The sequence below is a fragment of the Amblyomma americanum genome, chromosome 4 (assembly GCF_052857255.1).
Source record: "Amblyomma americanum isolate KBUSLIRL-KWMA chromosome 4, ASM5285725v1, whole genome shotgun sequence".
Taxonomy (NCBI): domain Eukaryota; kingdom Metazoa; phylum Arthropoda; class Arachnida; order Ixodida; family Ixodidae; genus Amblyomma; species Amblyomma americanum.
Window position 1 is genome coordinate 112,361,568 of NC_135500.1, and position 20,501 is coordinate 112,382,068.

Sequence of the window (20,501 nt, forward strand, 5' to 3'; positions counted from 1 at the left end):
CTGTAAAGCTTCGTTTTCTGTGAAGCCTTGCTCCGTTCTATTCTCTCAGCTTCCGGCCGGCGAAAGCTGGGGCCCCAAATGACAAACCCCCTTGAAACTTGGTAGCAGTTTTCTAGCTGATCTTTTCACGCTGAGCCGAAGTCATCTCATTTGAGACCGAGAGCGCTCCCCGACACTCTCTAAGGGTGTCTCGGGGAGCACGCCCAAGTGCGGGAAAAGGTGACGCGCTAGGCCTGTACAACTAACCGGGTTGATTCGGAGAGGCACATATTGCTCTTGTTGCAAAAAATTGTAAAGGTTTAGTTGATTTGAAGAAAATAGCGCCAGAGCATGCAAACCACGAAAAGACAAGGACGAGACACAAAGCGCTAACTCACAACTAGTTTTATTGAAACCAGGCAGCGCCTTTATATGGCGACGTTTCACTGAAAAAAGAAGGAGGAGGGCAGGAAAGGTAAAGAAATCAAAGCGACCATCACAGCGAACACACATCAGCAAGCGGTAACCAAAACAAAAACAAAAAAGTTAACAAAGATTATTTAAGGGCGGCGTCTAAAAATTCGAACTCGGACGAAAAAAGTGAAACAGATGGGGTGCTGACACACCTATTGCCAAGTTTCCTTATGTAAAAAGCCTCCAGACATTCACGTGCCTTCTTATCTGTGCTTTTGCCAAGAATCTTAGTCTGAGTCAATCGTGCCTCGCATCCGTCGCAACCCATAATATGCGCTACCAAATGTGCATATTTATCCTTTAAATCTGATAAATTTCGGGCATGTTCCCCCAAGCGCTCGTTGATGCAGCGCCCAGTCCGGCCAACATAGGTCTTCCCACACGTTAAGGGGGTAGCATAGACCACTCCTGTGGAACACATGATGAATGGAGAGTCGTGCCTTATCTGGCAACCCGATGTACCTTTCCCGATGTACCTTTCCGGACTATCGTGAGTGAAGAAGGTTCTTGGCAAAAGAACGTCAGTACTTTCTTGCAAAAGCAACTTAAATTACTACGGGTGGATGATCCCTTCTTCACAAAAAATTCGACAGCTATAGTTGAATACTTACAGAGTACCGAGGATATTGGTTTTGGTTTTTCCATAGACGTACAAGATTTGTTTTATTCGATTCCTCAAGACCAGCTCTTGGCGGCAGTAAAGGAATGCATAGAAGCAAACGGTGACGTTTCTTTCCAAAATTCTTCAGGTTTGTCGGTTGACAACTTTATCGCATTATTGCAGTTTTATCTTAGTTCTACTTTTATAAGTTTTGACAACCTGCCTTTTTTTGCAGCGCAAGGGTGTGTGCATAGGTTCCAGTGTGGCCCCCATCCTTTGCGATATTTTGCGAAAAGACGTGCCCGATACATGCCCGAAATTTATCAGATTTAAAGGATAAATATGCACATTTGGTAGCGCATATTATGGGTTGCGACGGATGCGAGGCACGATTGACTCAGACTAAGATTCTTGGCAAAAGCAAAGATAAGAAGGCACGTGAATGTCTGGAGGCTTTTTACATAAGGAAACTTGGCAATAGGTGTGTCAGCACCCCATCTGTTTCACTTTTTTCGTCCGAGTTCGAATTTTTAGATGCCGCCCTTAAATAATTTTTGTTAACTTTTTTGTTTTTGTTTTGGTTACCGCTTGCTCATGTGTGTTCGCTGTGATGGTCGCTTTGATTTCTTTACCTTTCCTGCCCTCCTCCTTCTTTTTTCAGTGAAACGTCGCCATATAAAGGCGCTGCCTGGTTTCAATAAAATTAGTTGTGAGTTAGCGCTTTGTGTCTCGTCCTTGTCTTTTCGTGGTTTGCATGCTCTGGCGCTATTTTCTTCAAATCAAGTATGCACCAACTCGCCCAAAAAGAAGTGTTAATGTAATGGTTTAGCTCTGGTTAAACCTGGAGTGACGCGATAGCTACAGCTGGCCGAGTGGAACTTGCTCAGTTGAATGACAAAGTCAGTCTTTCGCCGTTCCGTTTCGCTAGGCGCTCCTTCTTCATTTCGTCCCACTTGACACGGCGCATGCGCACAGCTGTCGCAGCTCGGTTTTGCCGGAGCACCGCGCCGCCGGCAGCAGCAGCTGCTCCGCGCCACGTGGCTGGTCACGTGACCAACCACGTGACGAACCACGTGATCAGCAAAGCCGCTGCGCCCCCGTCAGCTGCTCCGCACTACGTGACGAACTTCGTGACAGCGTGCCGGCGCAGCCATTGGGTGGCGGTGCAGGCATAGGGTGTTGGTGCAGCCACAAGGTGGCGGCCCAGCAACGCTGAAGGCTCCGAATGCTACCGTAATGTAGCTATCGCTACAAAACACATCAGCTCTGGCATGACGTTCAATACTTGAGTATTCTGCTCTGGGATGTACTTAACATTTAGCGAAACACTCTATAGGTTTAGCGTCTAAGCAAAAACTGTCACTTTTCGCCTGTGTATATGACTATCGGCTAAACGTTCCATTTTAGCCCCACTCGACGACGGCTGTGTCTATGTGACATTTTCACGTCACAAGTACATATCTGTTCATATGTTGGAACGAATCTTATGAGAATGAAGACAAAAATGGCCAGGACATTAAGTTTTGAAACAACGCTGTCACTGCGAAAAAGAGGATATAGTAGTGCCTCTTTGCCAACATATGCGTCAGCAAAAACATTTCCCAGCTCAAGAGTATCTACATGTCATTTTGTTTTCGTTGAAGAACAAAAGTTCGCAGTGACAGAGCAGCTGGTTAACCGCATGCTTTCAAAGCGACCACCGAGAGACCAGCCACCATCACCATGTGAAAACGGCACTTACCTGATCGCCGTAGCTAGCTATAAGGCATGATAATCTTTTCAAGTAAAATTAGTCACCAAACCTATAGTATTGCCGAAGAAGATGGTGTTTTCACAAGAGCGCAGAAAAACTGGTTTATTCCAGCCGGTGCTCGTCTCTTCCTTCACTTCACCTCAAAACGCGAAGCACTAATGCGCGATCTCAGGGCCTCCCACTCAGGAGTCTGAGTGGTCCCAGCGAACAGACTTCCGGTGAGGTGAAATAGGGGCTGCAAATTTCATGCTCGGAAAAAACAGAAAGCGAAAGGTCAGCTCATGAAGCAAGTAAATTGTTGTCAACGTGGGCGGGCTTTAGGCAGTCGACGGAGACGAAGTTTCGCCACCGTTGACGCGCAGCTTATAAGTTTTGTCGCCCCGCGCCGCGACGAGATGGAGCCGAGTACAGGGTGTCTGAAGCGGTTGGCGTGCACAATCCACACGTAAAAAAATGTAGATGCTGTCTCAGAAATTGTGTTGGAGAGGGGTCCTGGCGAGCGCGTGTCGAAGGTGCACAGATACAGGACAGGAGAGTGGTTAGACGTTCAACGTACGGTATGCCAGGGGAAGGTCAAAAGGCGCTCTAGGAAGCGGGCTCACGAATTCAGCCGGTAGACGCAACGATGCCTGATGGCAAGAATCTCTAATAAAAAAAAATAAAGGACGCTTTCAAGTTTTTTCTTGATGGCCGTTCAAAGGACTAAAAGGAATACTGGCAAGGAAGTGACCCAGTGCTTTGGAAGGTCGTAAACCGTGCGCGACGCCTTCAGCCGACGCTGGAAGTTCTAGACCAAACCATTGGCTTGCGCATGGTAAGCAACAGTTTTGAGGTGGGTGATGTCGAGAACCTGGGTCAAACTGGCGAAAAGTGCTGACTCGAACTCGCGGTCTCTGTCGATGATGACCGACGCAGGCACGCCGAAACGGGCCATCCACGTAGAATGAGCACTGATTCAATCATTTCGGCAGTGATGTCTGATAACAGGGGTTGATTCAGGTTGCTTCAGGAGTTGCTTAAAACGGTTATTTAGGTTGAGTATATCACGTTAACTATGCGATTATGGTAATGGTCTGATGGTCTGGTAGTGATGTGAACAACTTCAAAACGGGAGTCTGGAGGCTGTAAACTCCTAGTGGCATTTTTCTGCGACGAGAAGTCTTCAACTGCTGACAGGCAAGACACGCCTGAGCCCAGTTTGCTAACGTCGGCGTTGAGGCCAGACAAGAAGAAACGCTCCGCAACGAGACGCTGAGAGGCATGGATACCGGGATGATGAAGGTGGTGAAGATTGTTGAAAAGAGTACGGCGTAAAGGCAATGGTATACAATGGTTCAGTGAGGCGGTGTACGTCGCCAATAATGTTGACGTAAGGATTTTTATAATGTAGAGGCGCGGATGCAGAAATTACGAACGTGATGAACAAAGCGCTTTAAGCTCTTCATCTTGCTGTTGATAGCGGGTCAGGTCTGGCAGGGTAAAAGAAGAGGTTTGCAAGAAACATGGCTCAGGGTATCGCCGGGAATGTTATGAGCGCCCTTAATTGGCCGAATGTCGCTAAAAGATTCCCCTTCGAATACCAACTGTCGTATTTACCTGGGCGAGTTAGTCGTCTTGGATGAAGAGAAAGCGCTCATGAGTTGTCTATGAGGATCACAAAATTTTGGAATTTTACGAAGAAACAGAAACTTTTCTGCACGAGGTACGCCGCGAGCAGCTCACGGCCGAAAGCGCTATACCTCTCCTCTGAAGATGAAAGCTCCTTCGAGCAAAAAGCGGAGCGCATACCATTCGCCGACAAGAAATTCCTGCAGGACGCCGCCAATGGCGGAACCTGAACCATCGACCGCGATGCTCGTGGGCGTCGACGAGATGGCAGAGGGAGGCCAGAGATGATACGCGAAACACATATTTGTCGGTGTTAAGAATGAGTCCGTGGGTGGCAATACGTTCGAAGTCAAGGCGCAGATGTCGGAGTGCCTCGGTGGGCGAGAAGATATAGACGAGAACGCTATCGACGTCCGCGAATGCGAATGAGAAAACGCGTATAATGACGTGAGTGAAACGGTGGAAGCATCATGCTGCATTTCGGAGTCCGAAAGACATCCCCGTGAATTCGAAAACGCCCAAAGGAGTGGTAACGGTCGCATTTTGTACGTCATCAGGAGCAACCAGAATCTTATGGTACGGTTTTTGAAGGTCAAGTTTCGAAATTATGACGCAGCCACGCAGATTGCTGGCAAAGTCCTGGATGTTCGGCAAAGGGTAACGTTCAGGATAGGTGGCCAATTTGAGGGTGCGGTAGTCACTGCAGGGGTGCCAGTCGCCTGATATCTAAGGGACCATTTTAAAGAGGTGCCCATCAACAGCAGGATGATGACCGGGCGATGCCAATCTCTATCGTGTACTCGATCAGGTGGCGGTCAATACGGAGCTTTTCAGGAGTGTGTCGACGACCTGTGGCTTGCGTTGGTTTACCACTGGCAGTAGTGCGCTGCACAACGTCGTGCTTGACAGGTTTTGTCCCGTCGGAGGCTGCTGTCAAAAACTAAAACTCTCTCAGCTGGTCCCCTTAAGGCGAAGGCATGATACGGCCAATGGTAAAGGCGAAGGGGTTGAAAAGGAAGGGCGGCCAGTCACAGAGAGTACACCAGTCGAATCGCAGTTTCTTGCGTGCCATATCAACCAGGGGGAAGAAAGGGCAGATAAATTCCGCTCCCAGATGGCGCGGCTAACCGTGGCAGTCAAAAACATTCAACGAAATGACCGGCATAAACCAAGGTTGACGGTGAGTGATCGTTTCCTGTAAACATCTATCCGTGAGGTGTTCACGGCTTGCAGATGACAGCGGCGAAACAGACGGTCCACAGCGTTGGCACGGTGTACACTGACTCGTAACCTGTGTAAACCAGAAACCGGATAACGCTGGTAGATTCGTTATTATTGAAGATGCGACCTTGATTTTACGGAAAACCGCTGGTCGCTATTAGTGATTGCTGGGCGCATTCCTCTCCCATTCATAAGGCCGTGTGCAACGCTCTGCAACTGTGCCAAAACGCCGGTTAAATCAGCAGAGCGGCACGCTGTGACGCTCCTTAGTGTAACAAAAGATGGGCGGTGAGGAGGAACGGGAGCACCTCTTTCGGGGACGGCTCTGATAATGCGGCTGAGGCTGGGATCGGAAACTGGGAACGCCCTGCCTGGAAGACCGCAGGACGCCAGCAACGAGATTTTGGAGATGACGTATGTCGTTGCGCAGCTCGGCAGGTTTTTGAGGAAATGCCGCAGATGGTGTTGAAATTGGCGGCGGTTGATCCTCCAGAGCTGGGGAGCGAGCACATGGCGCAGAGGGTGGCCCCTGATGGAGCACGGCGACGTCCTTGATCTTTTCCACGTGGTCGGCTAAAGTCTCAAGTGGCGTGTCGGCGGCTGTCTCCAGTAACATCTGCACTGAAGGCGGAAGGCGTTGTAGGAAGAGCTGCCGAAGGGGCTGGGTGTCAAAATTAGCTGCGCGGTCGCCAAACAGGCTCTTTATGTGCCGGAGTAGTTGCGCTGGAGGCCGGTCGCCAAGCTCTGAGACGGAAAAAAGAGCTGCTGTAGCCGCTTGCGGTCGGTTGGCGAAGTGCGTTGTAGAACAGCTGTCTTCAACATGTCGTACAGATCCGATGCCGGGGGACTTACCAGGATGTCGCGAACCTCGAGCGCGACCTCGGCGGGCAGCGAGCCTTGAAGGTGGCCGAACCGGGATTATGCGAAGATAGCATAATCCCGATAGCATAGCTGAGCCAGGATTATAGCGAGCTTTTGTGTGGTTTATTGGTAATCCTCCTGACAGTTTTGGACTCAACACGCGCGCTCTGCTACATTTACGCTCATCTCGGGCCAGCTCACACGATAGTGAAAGAAATTTTAGGAATTATGCAATAGTCAAGACAGAGGCACCGATGTGATAAAAAAATTAACGTGAAAGAGTTCTGCAAAGCAGAAACGTGATTGAACAAGTGAAAAACAGAGGAGACTAAGGCAGCGCAATTCGACGCTATATAGCGGATTTAATACAACGAAAGCGACAATTAAACCGACAAATACAAGGAATTTAGAATGAGACAAAAAACCCTGCGGCCACTATTTTGCGCGCAACATTCAAGTCCGCTACACTGCAGCATCGTCTTAAAGAACGTTCGTGAGGTAACCTCTATTTCTGGTGATTCCCGAGGAGGCACCTTTGAACGCCTGGATAAGGTACAGCTTTCATGTTTCTCTTTCACGGTGAGTGCGGAAATTACATTCCAGGATGGCCACTTTCAAATTAATTCAAAAGCACGGGCATTGAATATCCGTGTTAATGAGAAAATAAGGAGAAATTTGGTTCTCCACAGTGATTAATAAACAATATTTTGACTGAGGCTATATTTGCCCGATTTATTGGTGGGGACATTAGAGCACGCAAGAATCTAAAACGCATTTCAGTGGTCACAAGTAAAATTACAATTGATTATAATGAAAAAGAAAAAGCAAAATTCTGTGCTCTCGATGGTCTGTGATAGCATCATTTGAGCGCAGATTTGACAGCCGGGTTCATTACACTATGCTCATCTTGTTGCTTTCTCATCTTCGCACTGTAAGCATGACGCGTTTAATCATCTGTCATCGCATTCTGTAGCTAAGATTGTTATCGCACTAAATTAACGCCACAGGTAACCCTCTACTGTAATACGGACGAAAGTCTGAATGCAAGGGTGATAGTGCCGTCTGAGACAGCCGAACTTATGGTGTGGGTGTGGCTGTATTTTGACAGACGGTGTCCAGTGGGATCATTGTTGACTGATTTTGCCGAGAAGTGAGGACAAGAACAGCTGTTTGGTTCACCCCCTGAAAAAAAAAACTCATTATTTAAATGCATGAAGCATTCTTTTATTTATGCTCGTTAGTGGCTGTGAAGAAGAGCACACAAACTACACTAGTTTTTCATGCTGGGAATTTTTTTTGAAAGCTCCTCACCACTCTTTCTTGAAGCCTTAAATAAGCTGCTCTGCGACTGCAGGCTGCTACACATGCAAGCAGCACTCTCGGCCGCCACCGCATTTGAAGTGCTTATTCAGCCTTCCACCCCGACAATGGCCTCGCGGCCTGCAGTATCCTCCCATAGCTCTGCATTGCGACTTTCGGCGAGGCATGCAGCACCACTGCTGACGGAAGCGGCAAGATCCCCGATTAGTCAGCCTCCCACGACAACTGCCAGGCGTCGCACAGTATCCTCCGACCGAGCTGCAGCTTCCCGATCCATCTGCGTGGTGTACAGAGTTACAGGAAGTGTAAAAACTCTGATTTTGCACTTTCTGAAAACAGAAACTCAGATTACCGTCTCGCATACGTAGGACGTACACCATTAGAGCCAGACAAACTTATGTTATGCAGTTAAACTGCCCAACTAATGATTAGTTGCAACCACCCCTAAGGGTTGAAGCTAATCTGAGCACTCCATCGCAGCTTGCCTCATCATCAAAAGTATCACTTTCTCACCTCTTAATCTCTGAGTTAATTAGCCCGATAACAAATCCTCAAGGAAACATCAAGCCATCCTCTTGCAGAAAGAGCGGTAACGTGTGCTCTTGTGACAGTCGACGCTATACGACGCAGGCCGGAGCTTTCGAAAAGCACAATGAGAGGTTGAAAATCGGAGCCAACTGCGTGAAAATGATGACCTTTAGTTGAGGAACGGCACGCTATGCTCATATAGTACGAGGTTTCTGGGTTGATTTCGTCGGCTCTGTAATCATTTTTTAACTGACCCGTCATCGGCTGTCATTTACGTGTTGATAACTCTTTACCACTCGCTCATTGTAAGGTTCGCTGCTATTTCGGCTCCGTTCACCATCGATGGGCTTAGATCAGATATTAGTGTTACCATCAGCGCTTTGGATCACAAGAAGACCCTTCACATCGTGGCTAACCCCGATAGGACTCAACATTGGGCACAAAGATTTCTGCGCGCTCACTCTACCTACCGAAACATTTCGTGCACTTTAGATCAAAATCTGGATAGCTCGCCGAATAAAATAGTTGGTAGCCACCAATACTGAAAAAATATGCATGCATAAAACAAGACTTTGGCATAACATATATTTGTAGGCACCTCGCCACATCAATGTACTCTCCCGATAGCCAAACGCCAATGTACTCTGCCCGATAGCCAAAGCGAGAGTGAAACTCCTTGAAATGTGTTCTCGTGTTGTGTTGAAAAGCAGTGGTGCAATATTTTACACTCAGTTGTGAGCATAAAATGCATTGCAAAAGTCGTGCTGCGCATTCTAGGGTGGCTGTTAGGTAAGGTTACTGGTCCATTTCCCATGAACATCAGAAATTCTCTTGGCTGCTGGCTGTACCGCCGCCTTCATCTTTTTCCCTTCCTCCAACCGGGCAGCTCGCTTAGCTTCCGTGGATGCACGAACCTAGACAGTATGCTCGTTACCCATTACCATCGCTAATCCGGCTAGCAACTTCTCGGCACTTGTGGCACACCTGACCAATGCTGCAGAGCAATAAACTTTCGAGGGTTCGGAAGGCATCTAGGCTTTTACGCCGAGGCCGTCCTAATAATAATAATAATAATAATAATAATAATAATAATAATAATAATAATAATAATAATAATAATAATAATAATAATAATAATAATTACACTAAACTGAGAGTTTGTACCTATCAAAGAGACACATGTAAAGTAAAAGTGATTGGCTAAAGAATAAAGAGATAAGTATCTTTAGAGGCTCCCTTTTAGGGCGGCATAAAAAATACTAAACAACTAGTCTTTACACAAGGAGGGAACGCAAGCATTAATTATATTTAATAACCCTAACTTTGATCTATGCCGTATCTTTCACGTTCAAGGCGTAGCGAGGTTGGGATTTACAGAATTCAGGCTATAATATGAAGCAGATTATGAGACAGGTCTGTGGGATTGGGCGTTTTCAGTCTTTCAATGACAACTGCGGAGCCCATATCAGAGATTTAACTAACGGCACCTCATGGACTCCTTGTCCTGCCTTTTTTCTAAGGCTTACAACAAAAACATGACTGAGAGTGATTCTTTGTGCATGAGGTCTCTAGATCACAATTGTATGACGTTTTCTGACCTACACAACACGCAATATTATGTGGAAGGTGAATTTATTTATTTCTTATTCTTTTACTAATAACTTTAAACTTGCCAATGTTGCGAAACTGACAGATATGAAATAATCTTTTATTTTTCACAGAAAAAAACGTTCATAGTATTTTTTTATCTTCGCGTACTTTGTTATGATTGTAGAGAACATAGTGACTAAAATATGTATAATCAATCTATTTAAATACTTAAATATTAAATGCACACTAGAATAATTAGGTTATAAAAGCAGAGGGTTTGTTGAGCCCTTTCGCATCAAGCAAAAATGTTGAAATTAACAAAACAAAAAGTGATCAAAAATATTTCTTGAAAGAAAATAGACCTGAAGCCTATGTGTATTGTTTCTATTTTTGCACACTGGCGTACGAGAATAACAAAATTCAAAGACAGGTGATACTTTTATCGTAGAGCCCCGCATTACTCATGCGTGTAAGCCACTGTCCCATTCTGTCTATTAAATTTGCGGGCACATACCTGCCGGTTCGTACCGGGCATGACGTTTCGGCAGCGTAACCAAGCGCATGCTCCGTTTGTTGGACCAGCTGCATGTTTAGGGCTCTGACCTCCCGGCAATGTTCCGCGACTGAGATGCGCTTGGGAGCGTTTGGGGCGTCTCGTGACCACGGATCACACCCGATGACGGAAAAGGTTGAGAGAAGGAAAGGTGGGGCGCATAAAGGGTGCAATCATGCAGCCACCCCCCCCCCCCCCCTCCTTCGCCTCATCGACCCTAATTTACTTGAAGGCGACGAAAGCAGGGCGAGGCATGTGCAGAAGGCGGTCTCGTGCTCACGAAACGAAACCACGCGTTTGCCACCGTGGACGAGTGTATCAAACCTGTTCTGTAAAAGCCTATGCTAAAGGAATGATTTCCTGCTTACCACGGCTTCTGAAGGGCTCATTTGTGATTGAGCTTGCACGGTGAACGAAAACATTACTCATGAAAAGGGGTTTCCTCTGAAAATGGCTCGATATAGTTTTCGAATACGTTGCAAGAAGCTATATGGCTTTGTTGAAAATATTATTATTACTTTATTTAATTCAGGGATATAATACAAGATACAGATCCCAGCGGTGGACTAGCGGTTGGGCATCCGCCTCGCATGCGGGATGTGGGGGGCTCGATCCCCTGCGCTCTCGGGTGCGCACCGGTGATACAATGAGTGCTAGGCTTTCTTGGCCTGGTGTTCGGATTAATCAGTGTGAAATGCTTGGGAAAAAGGTCTTTCACCCCACCTTGACCAAATAGAAATTCCGTGTGCCATTACGCTCTGTGGCTGCAGATGCCCTTGCGCCATAAAACAAATTACTAGACACCAACACACAAAAGCTACAGTTGGGTATCCACGCCTCGATACGGGAGCAGCACCACCCTTTGTTACTTTCACACCCAGTTTTGTTGAACAATTACCAGGTCGGCTTACAATACTGCAAGCTTAATATTGGCTTGACGTAGCTAACTGCGAGTATTGAAGCCGCAAAAACACCGTTGGGCAATTCTTTTTGTGTATATTGTCTATAATATATGATAATATGAATTTACCAGAATGATTTCGCACTCTGGGAACAACATATCGAGGCATGTTTCGCATTGGGATTATTTTAACATTTTTTTTATTTAATTCACACTTGGATGAGAAAATGAAATTTGATATGCAAGACAAAAAAAGGCGGTTCAGACAACATTAGCATGGTTATATGGAAAGGACAATGCTCCGAAGGAAGGATATAGGAAAACATGCTTGGCCGTTTAAAACAGGGTTGCATTTTTTTCATTGCTATTTAAAAAAAAATGTGTGTTAATGTTCAACGGATATTTTTGCCTAAGATACATTGCTTCATAGTAAGGCGTTTAAAAGATTCATAAAATGTATATCACTCGGCTTTAGTTTTCACGCAACCCTTGAAAATCCTTAACATGTTTCAGGGCTCTGTAATTATTGCCTCGGTAATAGTACTTCTGAGTTACAGTACTCAGTATGTAAAACACAAAAGTATAGTATTCACTGCTATTGGCACTTTAAGTGAATTGTTTCTTCCACCGTGAACTTGTTTTAGGTTTTCAATGAGTACTTGGTGAGCAAAATGATCAGAGGTGCCCCGAAACGTACCGAACTCATTTGCAGCAACACAGGCGAAAAGCGATTTGAAGAAAGGCAGAAAGTATGTCGACTACAAACAACACTTACTTGGGTACCATGGGTAGCGACCTTTTTTGGTGCGGGACAAAAATGTGGGAAAAAATGAACAGCAAATAAAGTTTCCATCACAACTGGCTGCATTATATCATTCTTAACTTGAAATGCGTTTTTTCTTTCAAGGATGACGGAATATTTATGGGAGATCATTTCGACTATGGAGAGGGAATGCAGCAGAATTTGTTTCGCTCTTCAATGTATTTCGACTAAAAATTATATTCCAGTTTCATTATTATTCTACTGTTGATTCTATTATGATTGTGATTTCTTCTTTTAGGAATTTTTGCTTAGTCATACTTGGCTGTTTTTATGTGAACTCAGTCATTTTTTGGCTACTCTCCTCTTCCCTGCGAGGGAAAGGAAAGACAAGGGGAGGGTGGAAAGGAGGATGGTTGTCTGATCGCAGGTGGGGCCTTCTGCCAGGAGTGACGTTGGTTGTCGCCTGGTTATTATGCAGGTAGCGTCTCTGCTATGGAATATTATACCTGCTTTTTACATGAGCGCTTTTTCGGCATAGTATTATCAGCGGTGTTGTACATCAGAAAGCTGCAACTTCTTGCTAACTAGAGGGCTCGTTAACTAATATTTAATAGTTACCTTTCTAACTGTTATTGTTAGGCTCCTAATTATTGAGAGGCGTGTGGCCCATCGCAATTATATTCATATCAATTTTTGGAATTGCAAAAACACGGTTACCCCCAACACTACTGCCCAACATATTTTGGCTATTTCGACTATTTACGTGTGCTGCAGAAGTTTCTTTGCCTCCAAGCTGCTGAAAAGCGAATGAATTTTGGCGAGATGTAGCCAAAATTCGTTTGGCCGCAGCGGCCAGGATAACTGCGTTTTCGAATTTTTAAAACTTATATAGATATTACTTACTGCGGGGTATACGCCTCTCATTAATTAAGGAGCCTACCAATAATAGTCAAAATGTTAAATATCCAGTATTAGCAAACCAGCCTGCTAGCTAGCATGTCTTATCGGTATTTTGATGTACAACGCTACGCTGAAGAAAGCGCTCTTCTATTTCAAAAATGCCTGTTTTTTTTTTTTAAACAGTGTAAAGTCTGAGGCGAAACACCATTGAGATTTACGAGCTTGTCTCCGTCACACACCTGCGGAAATAATCGGTGTGTTTTTCTTCCAGATCATATTTTTCGTATTTGGAACAGAGTCACTGGTATGGGATTAGGTTTTAGCGTATGGTTCAGAAAAGCGGCATACCAATGAATGAGTGCGGCGATTTCTTCCAAAATTCGCTTAAAGTGATTCTTAAAAGTCGCGAACCGTCTATAACGCCGGCTATGAAATATTTCTCAGAATTTGGAACGTTTTTACTCTAATTGGTCTCTTTGTGATATCGTTGCGCGATAGGGTTCTTGCCCTCTGCATAACTTGCTTCTCCCGAACGTCTAGACTGGGCCCAGCTGACAGCATTGTTCATATGAAGTGGAACAAGTTGGAGGAGGCACATAAGCTCCGCCTTAAGATTGTGACACGTTAGCTTAATGGCTTTATGCACATATAAACTGAATTCGAAGTTATCAACTTTGCCTTCTTAGATCTCTGGAAGTCTTAATACCCTTCCTGGAGTAATGGTGTAGCGGTTGAGCGATGCGGCAGTCCCCTGCAATGGGAGGTGCTGCCATCAGTGGGCCTTGCATGGGCGACCGAGGTTGCTCTTCCCGAGTGGCCAATCATTCATTTAACTGCCACCTGCCATGTTGGGCAGTTAGCTCACAATCGGGTGGGTGGGTTGTGGTGACGCCGCAATGTCACGTGACCTAGGTGGCCCGTCTACCTCCTAGGATGCTTCTCTATGGACTTTCCGTGCATTTCTCGCTCGCGGTCAACGATGAAGACAGCGACACCAGATTTTCTGCGACATGTGCTTCTTAACGCTGTCGGGTTAAAAGTGCAGCCACAACTGACACCGGGGGCCGTATTCTGCAACGGTCAATTTCCTTTCCATTCTTTTGTGTCCCCTCTTTCGGCAGCTTCTCCCACTGACGTAGAGTGTGAGAGCAGCCGTCAAGCCAGTAGTGACAAAGACGAGGCCAAGATGCCGCTTATTTGCATAAATGTGCCTTGAGCTCGTGTCGCACTGGCGGACAGGCACAAACGTCCACGCTGGAATGACCTAGCATGAGGCCACATTTTACACGCCATAGGAGCTTTAGCGTAGCTAATTCAGTCTAGGCAAAGAAAACAGGCCCCGCTTATGCGATTACCACCGACGACAAACGTTATGAGGCAAAATTTGTGGACACGCGCTTATTCTCGCTAGGATCGCTGCTCCACGCCGTGATTAGGCGCTGACAAGCTGCTTCGTCGACGCTCGCGCGGTACTGCTAAAGAATTGGCCGGGTGTACGTGACTCAGCCGGACTTGATGCGGCGGTACGAGGCTGGCTAGCGGTGGTTCTGCGGCCCCGCTGGCTGTGTCTGTGATTGTCCGTTTGCTTTCCTACATTCTGTTGCTTTCGTCACACTGGCGTAACGACCAAATGAAATATGAAATGGAATGAGTCGTCACAGAATACGGTCCCTTTTGCCGCCAGGGGCGAAAAGGATCTACTCTAAATGTGAAAGCAACTGCAGCTACGCAGCTAAGCGGGCAGATAATGAGAGAAAAAAGTTATGGGAGCACTTTGCCAATCTGAAGGGCGGCAAGGCGAAAGCCTTTGGCCTTGCCGATTGCGATTCTAGCTTCGCAATTTCCCATACCAGTGGCACTCCCACAAGCTTCTACCTTGCCACACGTTCCATCTAGACGACGTTGTAGGAGCTTGCGTTCTGCTTTTCAGGCCTTCTTTTCTTCCCTGGCTTCTCTGGTGGTGGCGCACAGGTGCCGCCAATAGCGCGCGCGCCGTTACGACGACGACCTCGAGTGCGACGTCACCCTCTCCGGTCACCATATCCACGTCCACGCTATATCGATGCATTTGGTTGTTTTTGTTTATAGCTATAATTGGCTGTAAATCATTAACTACTCATTCTACAGTCATAAAAATTGGCCTGGAGGTTATATTTTGCCCCTCTTATCTGATGCTGTCATTGACTTTCGGTTATCCTGTTCAGTTGCCGCGTTAATCGTGGAAGACAGCGTTACACCGGAAGCGCGAGTATGAGCCATTAAAGGCTTTCGCCCTGATATAAGCAGTTTGAGCGCATGGATTTCTGAAAAGCTACTGGTCCTCAATATATTCAGAGTGGTTTCCTGAAATTCTCAGCAGGTTCTGTATCCCCGTAACGCAACATACTATTTGACATGTCAGTGAACATTAATGTCTTCCTGATGACTGGGAGATTGCGTCCGTTGCGCCAATCTATAAATCTGGTTCGTGTAGCACTGTCTTATGTTACCGCCCTATATCATTGTTGTCACCTCACCGGCAATATACTTCAGCTTTCCCATAATCAAGTTTCTCATAATCAGCAAATGCTTTCTCATCATCAATGCAGCCTATATATAGGGGTTCGTTATATTCTGCGCATTTCTCTATCACCTGATTGCTTGTGTGAATATGATCCATTGTGGGATATCTTTTACGAAAGCCTGCCTGATAATTTGATTGATTAAAGCCTAAGGTTGCCTTGATTCTATTAGCGAATACCTTAGTAAATACCTTGTAGGCAACGGAAACTAAGCTGATCGGTCATTAGTTTTTAGAGTCTTTGGCCTCTACTTTCTTGTGAATTAAGATTATATTTGCGTTCTTCCAACCTTAAGCCTTATGACCTCGACCGTACCAGAAGCTTGGAAGAACGCATCGCGATGTTATATTGATTAAATTTCTATCCCAGATTTCTGAATCTCTGCGCGCAAGAAGTCAGTTATAGCAAATGGAGGGCATCAGGCATTGTTGATGTTACGTCAGGCGTCGTGCAAGGATCGTTTTTTAGAACCTCTGCTTTTCTTAGTGCATATCAATGACATTCGGAGAATGGTACGCTGTGGGCAAAAATGCCTCAGAATCACTGCGTATTTTACAAGTATAAATTAAAAGAAACAAGGTGCAATATACGCTTGATGCGAAAGATCGGGGATGAATTGAACTTGAAGAGACAGTTTGTGTGGAATTTACGAAGATTAAAACAATAAGTAAATCCCAGAATAACATGAGCGCCAGAATCCTAAGATAGCTCCTGAATATAATCACTTAGGACTTCATCTCACCTAATCATTATATTGTCTTGTACACCTAAGTTACACTGTTGCCCAAGTCTATAAATTCCTAAGATTCTCGAAAAGAAACAATAAAAACTTTCCTCGGGTCACTAGAGAAGCTTAGTATTTTACGAGGAAAAACTCGTCTATCCTGTACATAAGGGCTAGAATAAAAGTGCCCATTGTCAACAAAACATGATTCTTGGCCGGTCGAAAATTTTTTATCTTCTCCCATCTCCAATGCCACCACCCTCCTAAGTTCGTGAATATTGATAGCGGTGTCACAAAGAGTAGCTATAATCCTACAGCAAAAATTATGAATAGAGGTATTCAACGCTTGCTTTCCACAACCGCCTGTGATTGGCGTGTATGATACAAACATGTTGTAGTTCCACAACAACAAAGTAGTAGAAGTAAGCATATCAAGTAGAGTTCTCAGCCAGAGAAAAACAATAGGAAAAGTCATGCGCCAGGTAAGAAAGCGACAGAACTTACCACGTGCATCAACTGTTGAAATTCCTTTGGTTTCAAGCAAAGGGTGGAGAAACCGAGAATAAATAATAAATGTCATGAAATGCAGTCAGATTGAAAACTTCAGCAGTACATATCACAGCTGTGAAGACTATTTTTCTGTTTATTAATTCTGAACAACTGCAGATAGGATGTCTGTGTTAACTTTGTGGAAAATACGCGCCTTGGTGTTTTTCGTTCCAACATCAGGCAGGCTGTATTCAGTTTAATATAAAAAAAATTGTCAATCTTTTCAATTTTGATGAAATAGTATTTTTCTTGTTTAATTTCACGCAGAGTGTATAAGGATCACATTCGTTCAAAAACGGGAGCACAAAGCAAAGAAAGTAAAATAAGTACTGGTGTTGGTAATTTGGTGTTAAAAAAGATGTCGTATCCCAATTGCAGTGTGTAAAGCCAGCTGAATGTTCTTGTTGATACATGTGTCCTGCCTTTGATAACCGATCATGGTGAACACGCCGTGCTAACGCAGCTGTACGTGGGAATGAGGGGCCCGACCGCTTTTATGCGTTTCCCAACGTACGAAGTAAAGAGATAAGTCAAAAAATTAAAGTTTTAATGAAGCATGGAAGTCAGGAGTGAAAGAATGAAACGTAGGCATAATTTTTACGCCAAGACAGAAAAAGAGCGCACTCTGAATTATATAACAGCAAAGTGAGTTTTTGAAGTCAAAGGTCTGGGATGTAATGTAATGAGGTGAAAATCGGAGAATTGTTTAGAGTAAAACTGTAGAAAATGAGCCAGAGAAATATAGCCTGCAACGCAAAAGAATAAGATGCAGTGACTAATTTTGATATTTGTTTGAAATCTCGTCCACCCCTGTAAAATGGAAGGGGAATTGGGCGTCAGTGTATTTCGGGCTGCTGCCAAAATAACTCTTACATGATAATGATATAATATGAGACAAATAATCAGGCCCAATCAGAGCCAGATGACAGAACAACGTGCGGGTAGCTATAAAGAAAACGTTATTCAGGACTGGAGGAGGTATGAAGCACAGGATGTTTTTCTTAGGTGAAACTATTTTTGAGCCTTTACTAACCACCCCCTGCTAAATATAAATGATTCATACGTCCTCTAGAAACAGGATACTTTCGCTGAAGTATTTCCAAAACCTCACACACCAAACAACCCTTCAGTAAACTAACGCTTATACTACTCACCGATGAGGACAATAATAATTAAGACGGCTAAGTGAGCAGCTCGCATCTTGAAAAACAGAGCTGCTGCTTTCTTCCTTTCGTGTCAGTACCGGTGTACGCCCACGTTTGAGTACTTTTCTGGGACTGAGTAACGCCCGAAGTGTATTTTAGCTTCCGCGAGGCACGCAGCACTCTCATGTAGTCGATTGTTGTTCTTGCATGAATAGCTGGTAGGCGACATAGTCGGCTCTTCTCAACTGAAGGTGGAAAGAAAGGGGCTTGGGACAGCACAATGCAGCGTTTCTTTTCATTGTTCCATTTTTTTAAGTGTCCAATGCGCTCGACCAGCGGTAACTGTTCTACAGGCATAACTTCACTGGCGGCGTCAGTGTGTCCTTCTTGGCTGCACCTGCCGTTGCCGCCATGCTGAGCATTGTCTTATTGTCTAAAATTGCTTAGCGATAATCATAACACGCTAGGTAGATGTTCTAGCTAAGCATAAGCCACTGCTGGGATGTCGCACTCGTGAGTGCAAGGGCGGCCAGGCGGTGCAACTCCACCTGTGAAATATTGGATCACTACCGGGTTTGTAGACCGAAATTGAACAACGTCACTTTCAAAACGTCTCAGGAAAGGAACTATTTTCTAGGGCGCTAAAATTGTGCCTTCCGCGCTACCTTTGAGCGCGCGGAAACAAAGAGCACGATCACAGCCCCCGCACCAGCTCACGAACCCAAATTTTTTTTCCGAAGAGTGGCACCATTTGCGCAGGCGTCACAATATCGACGTAATATAAGTTTCACAAGCGATTTCAGAACAAACCACACTGCATCATGTCATGCCCCTTACAAAAATTCTTTAGAAATTCTGCCGAATAGACTTTCTGTAGAGAAGTCATATAATCTAGTTTATAAACAATACAAATTCTGTAGGCATTCTATTGACAATCTATAGAATTATTGCCGTACACTTTTCGTATACTTTCTATTGACAAACTATAGATTTATTGCCGTACACTTTTCGTATAATTTTGTCTACGGACAGTCTATGCACTGTGAATCGACAAAAACCATATGCCTACAGGAAAGCAATGCAGGCTATAAGAACAGTATAGAAAGCCCGTGGACTATGTTCCTAGAGGAAATTCTATTTCTACTCAGAAAAGTACATCCAGTACGCCTCTGAGGTCCACTACACTGAAGAACAATTTTTTTTTGTTCTGCTACATTCCTACATTTAAATTAGGGGCCGCTGCTTACATAGCGTATTTGGCATTCTCAGGCCTAGCTCTCTGCCAGCTAGGGTACACAGAGTTCTCTGTGAACATCGGGAAGGAAAGCTGGCTAATTCAGTTGCCTAATGCAGTATTTACTATTCGTTCCGACTTAACCACTACGCTGTATGGCAGCGAAAAATTAGCCGATAATCAGAAATTCTTAAGACAAAATACAATTGCAAGCAGGGGCCTACATTTCTGCAACTGGCTGCTGGTGATACTTTAAACTACCGCTACAAACCGATTCTTCGCGCCCTGCAGTGATAAGAAGCAGTGCTCCTTCGGCCGAGAAAGCTATCGGTTGCGGATTAAGTGCACCACTCAAGAACAGAAGATTGATCGACTTATTATGACATTGATATTATATGAAAAATGACACGAATAAAATGAAGGCATGCACGGACTAGCGGTGGCTGTCAAATGAACTTTTTGTGGTAAGTACTGCACATGTAAACTAGTATAGCTGAAAGAAAAGAAAAGATCGTGCCGATGAATTCCACCGAGCCTATACGCAATCAGTCTCATTATGAGACACCAAAGGCATAAACAAGTCGTGCCGGAAGTTTCAGATCAGGAATGCCTCCACGCTTCCTTACTGAATTGAAAGCATGTGCAGAACAGCCTTTTCTGTTTAGCACCATTGGAAAAATCTTATGATTAAAGCACCTAGCCCCTCAAGCATTGCTATCGCCACATAAACATTATCAACAGGCATTGCCCAACTTCCACTGCCGTTTAAAACGCATGGTGTTGAGATGCGCCGCCATTAAACGCCCATAAGATTCCGCACGATCCGGGACTTCTGAAATACTGCCACATGATAATGGTGGCCGTCAGTCGCTTGTGGTCCTCGCTGCGTCCTAATATCCCTTCCTCATAAAGTGCAGACAATGAAGAGCGTTTAACGAAAAAAAATGTGTTTGCAAATAGTTCGAATATTGTACGAAGACAACATTATCGCATTAGAAAAGCGATCAAGAGCGAACAGTTACAAGGTTCTGAAACCAAACAGAACCGCAAGCTAAGTGTTGTTAGAAAGGAATGGAAAATATAAAAGCATCGACAACAGACAAACGAGAACAGAACATACGGGATGAGCATTCGAGTACGTTTTTGCAGGCTAGTTGGTACATTACTTTAATTCTTTTTTAGCGCAGAAAGAAACCACAGGAAGGAAGGAACCTGAAAGGATAGAGCGCTCTGTCG

General features: G+C 45.0%; 1 protein-coding gene across 1 annotated transcript; it reads right to left on the minus strand.

The window, feature by feature from the left end:
- Nucleotides 1–7,696: 7,696 nt before the first annotated feature.
- LOC144128216 (uncharacterized) lies at nt 7,697–18,275 on the minus strand. Its single transcript, XM_077661445.1, has 3 exons — nt 18,041–18,275; nt 16,842–16,865; nt 7,697–8,094 (listed from the first exon to the last, which is right to left on the minus strand). Exons 1-3 carry the CDS (start codon nt 18,084–18,086, stop codon nt 7,856–7,858), a joined length of 309 nt encoding a protein of 102 aa, XP_077517571.1. The 5' UTR covers nt 18,087–18,275; the 3' UTR covers nt 7,697–7,855.
- Between the last annotated feature and the right edge of the window lie 2,226 nt (nt 18,276–20,501).

Bases quoted from the DNA above. Each gene is read 5' to 3' on its own strand.
- LOC144128216 (XM_077661445.1), bottom strand. From the start codon at position 18,086: ATGCGAGCTGCTCACTTAGCCGTCTTAATTATTATTGTCCTCATCG. The intron at 16,866-18,040 runs GTGAGTAGTATA...TTGAAACCAAAG, and splicing joins AATTATTATTGTCCTCATCG to GAATTTCAACAGTTGATGCA. The intron at 8,095-16,841 runs GTAAGTTCTGTC...TACACCACGCAG, and splicing joins TTCAACAGTTGATGCACGTG to ATGGATCGGGAAGCTGCAGC.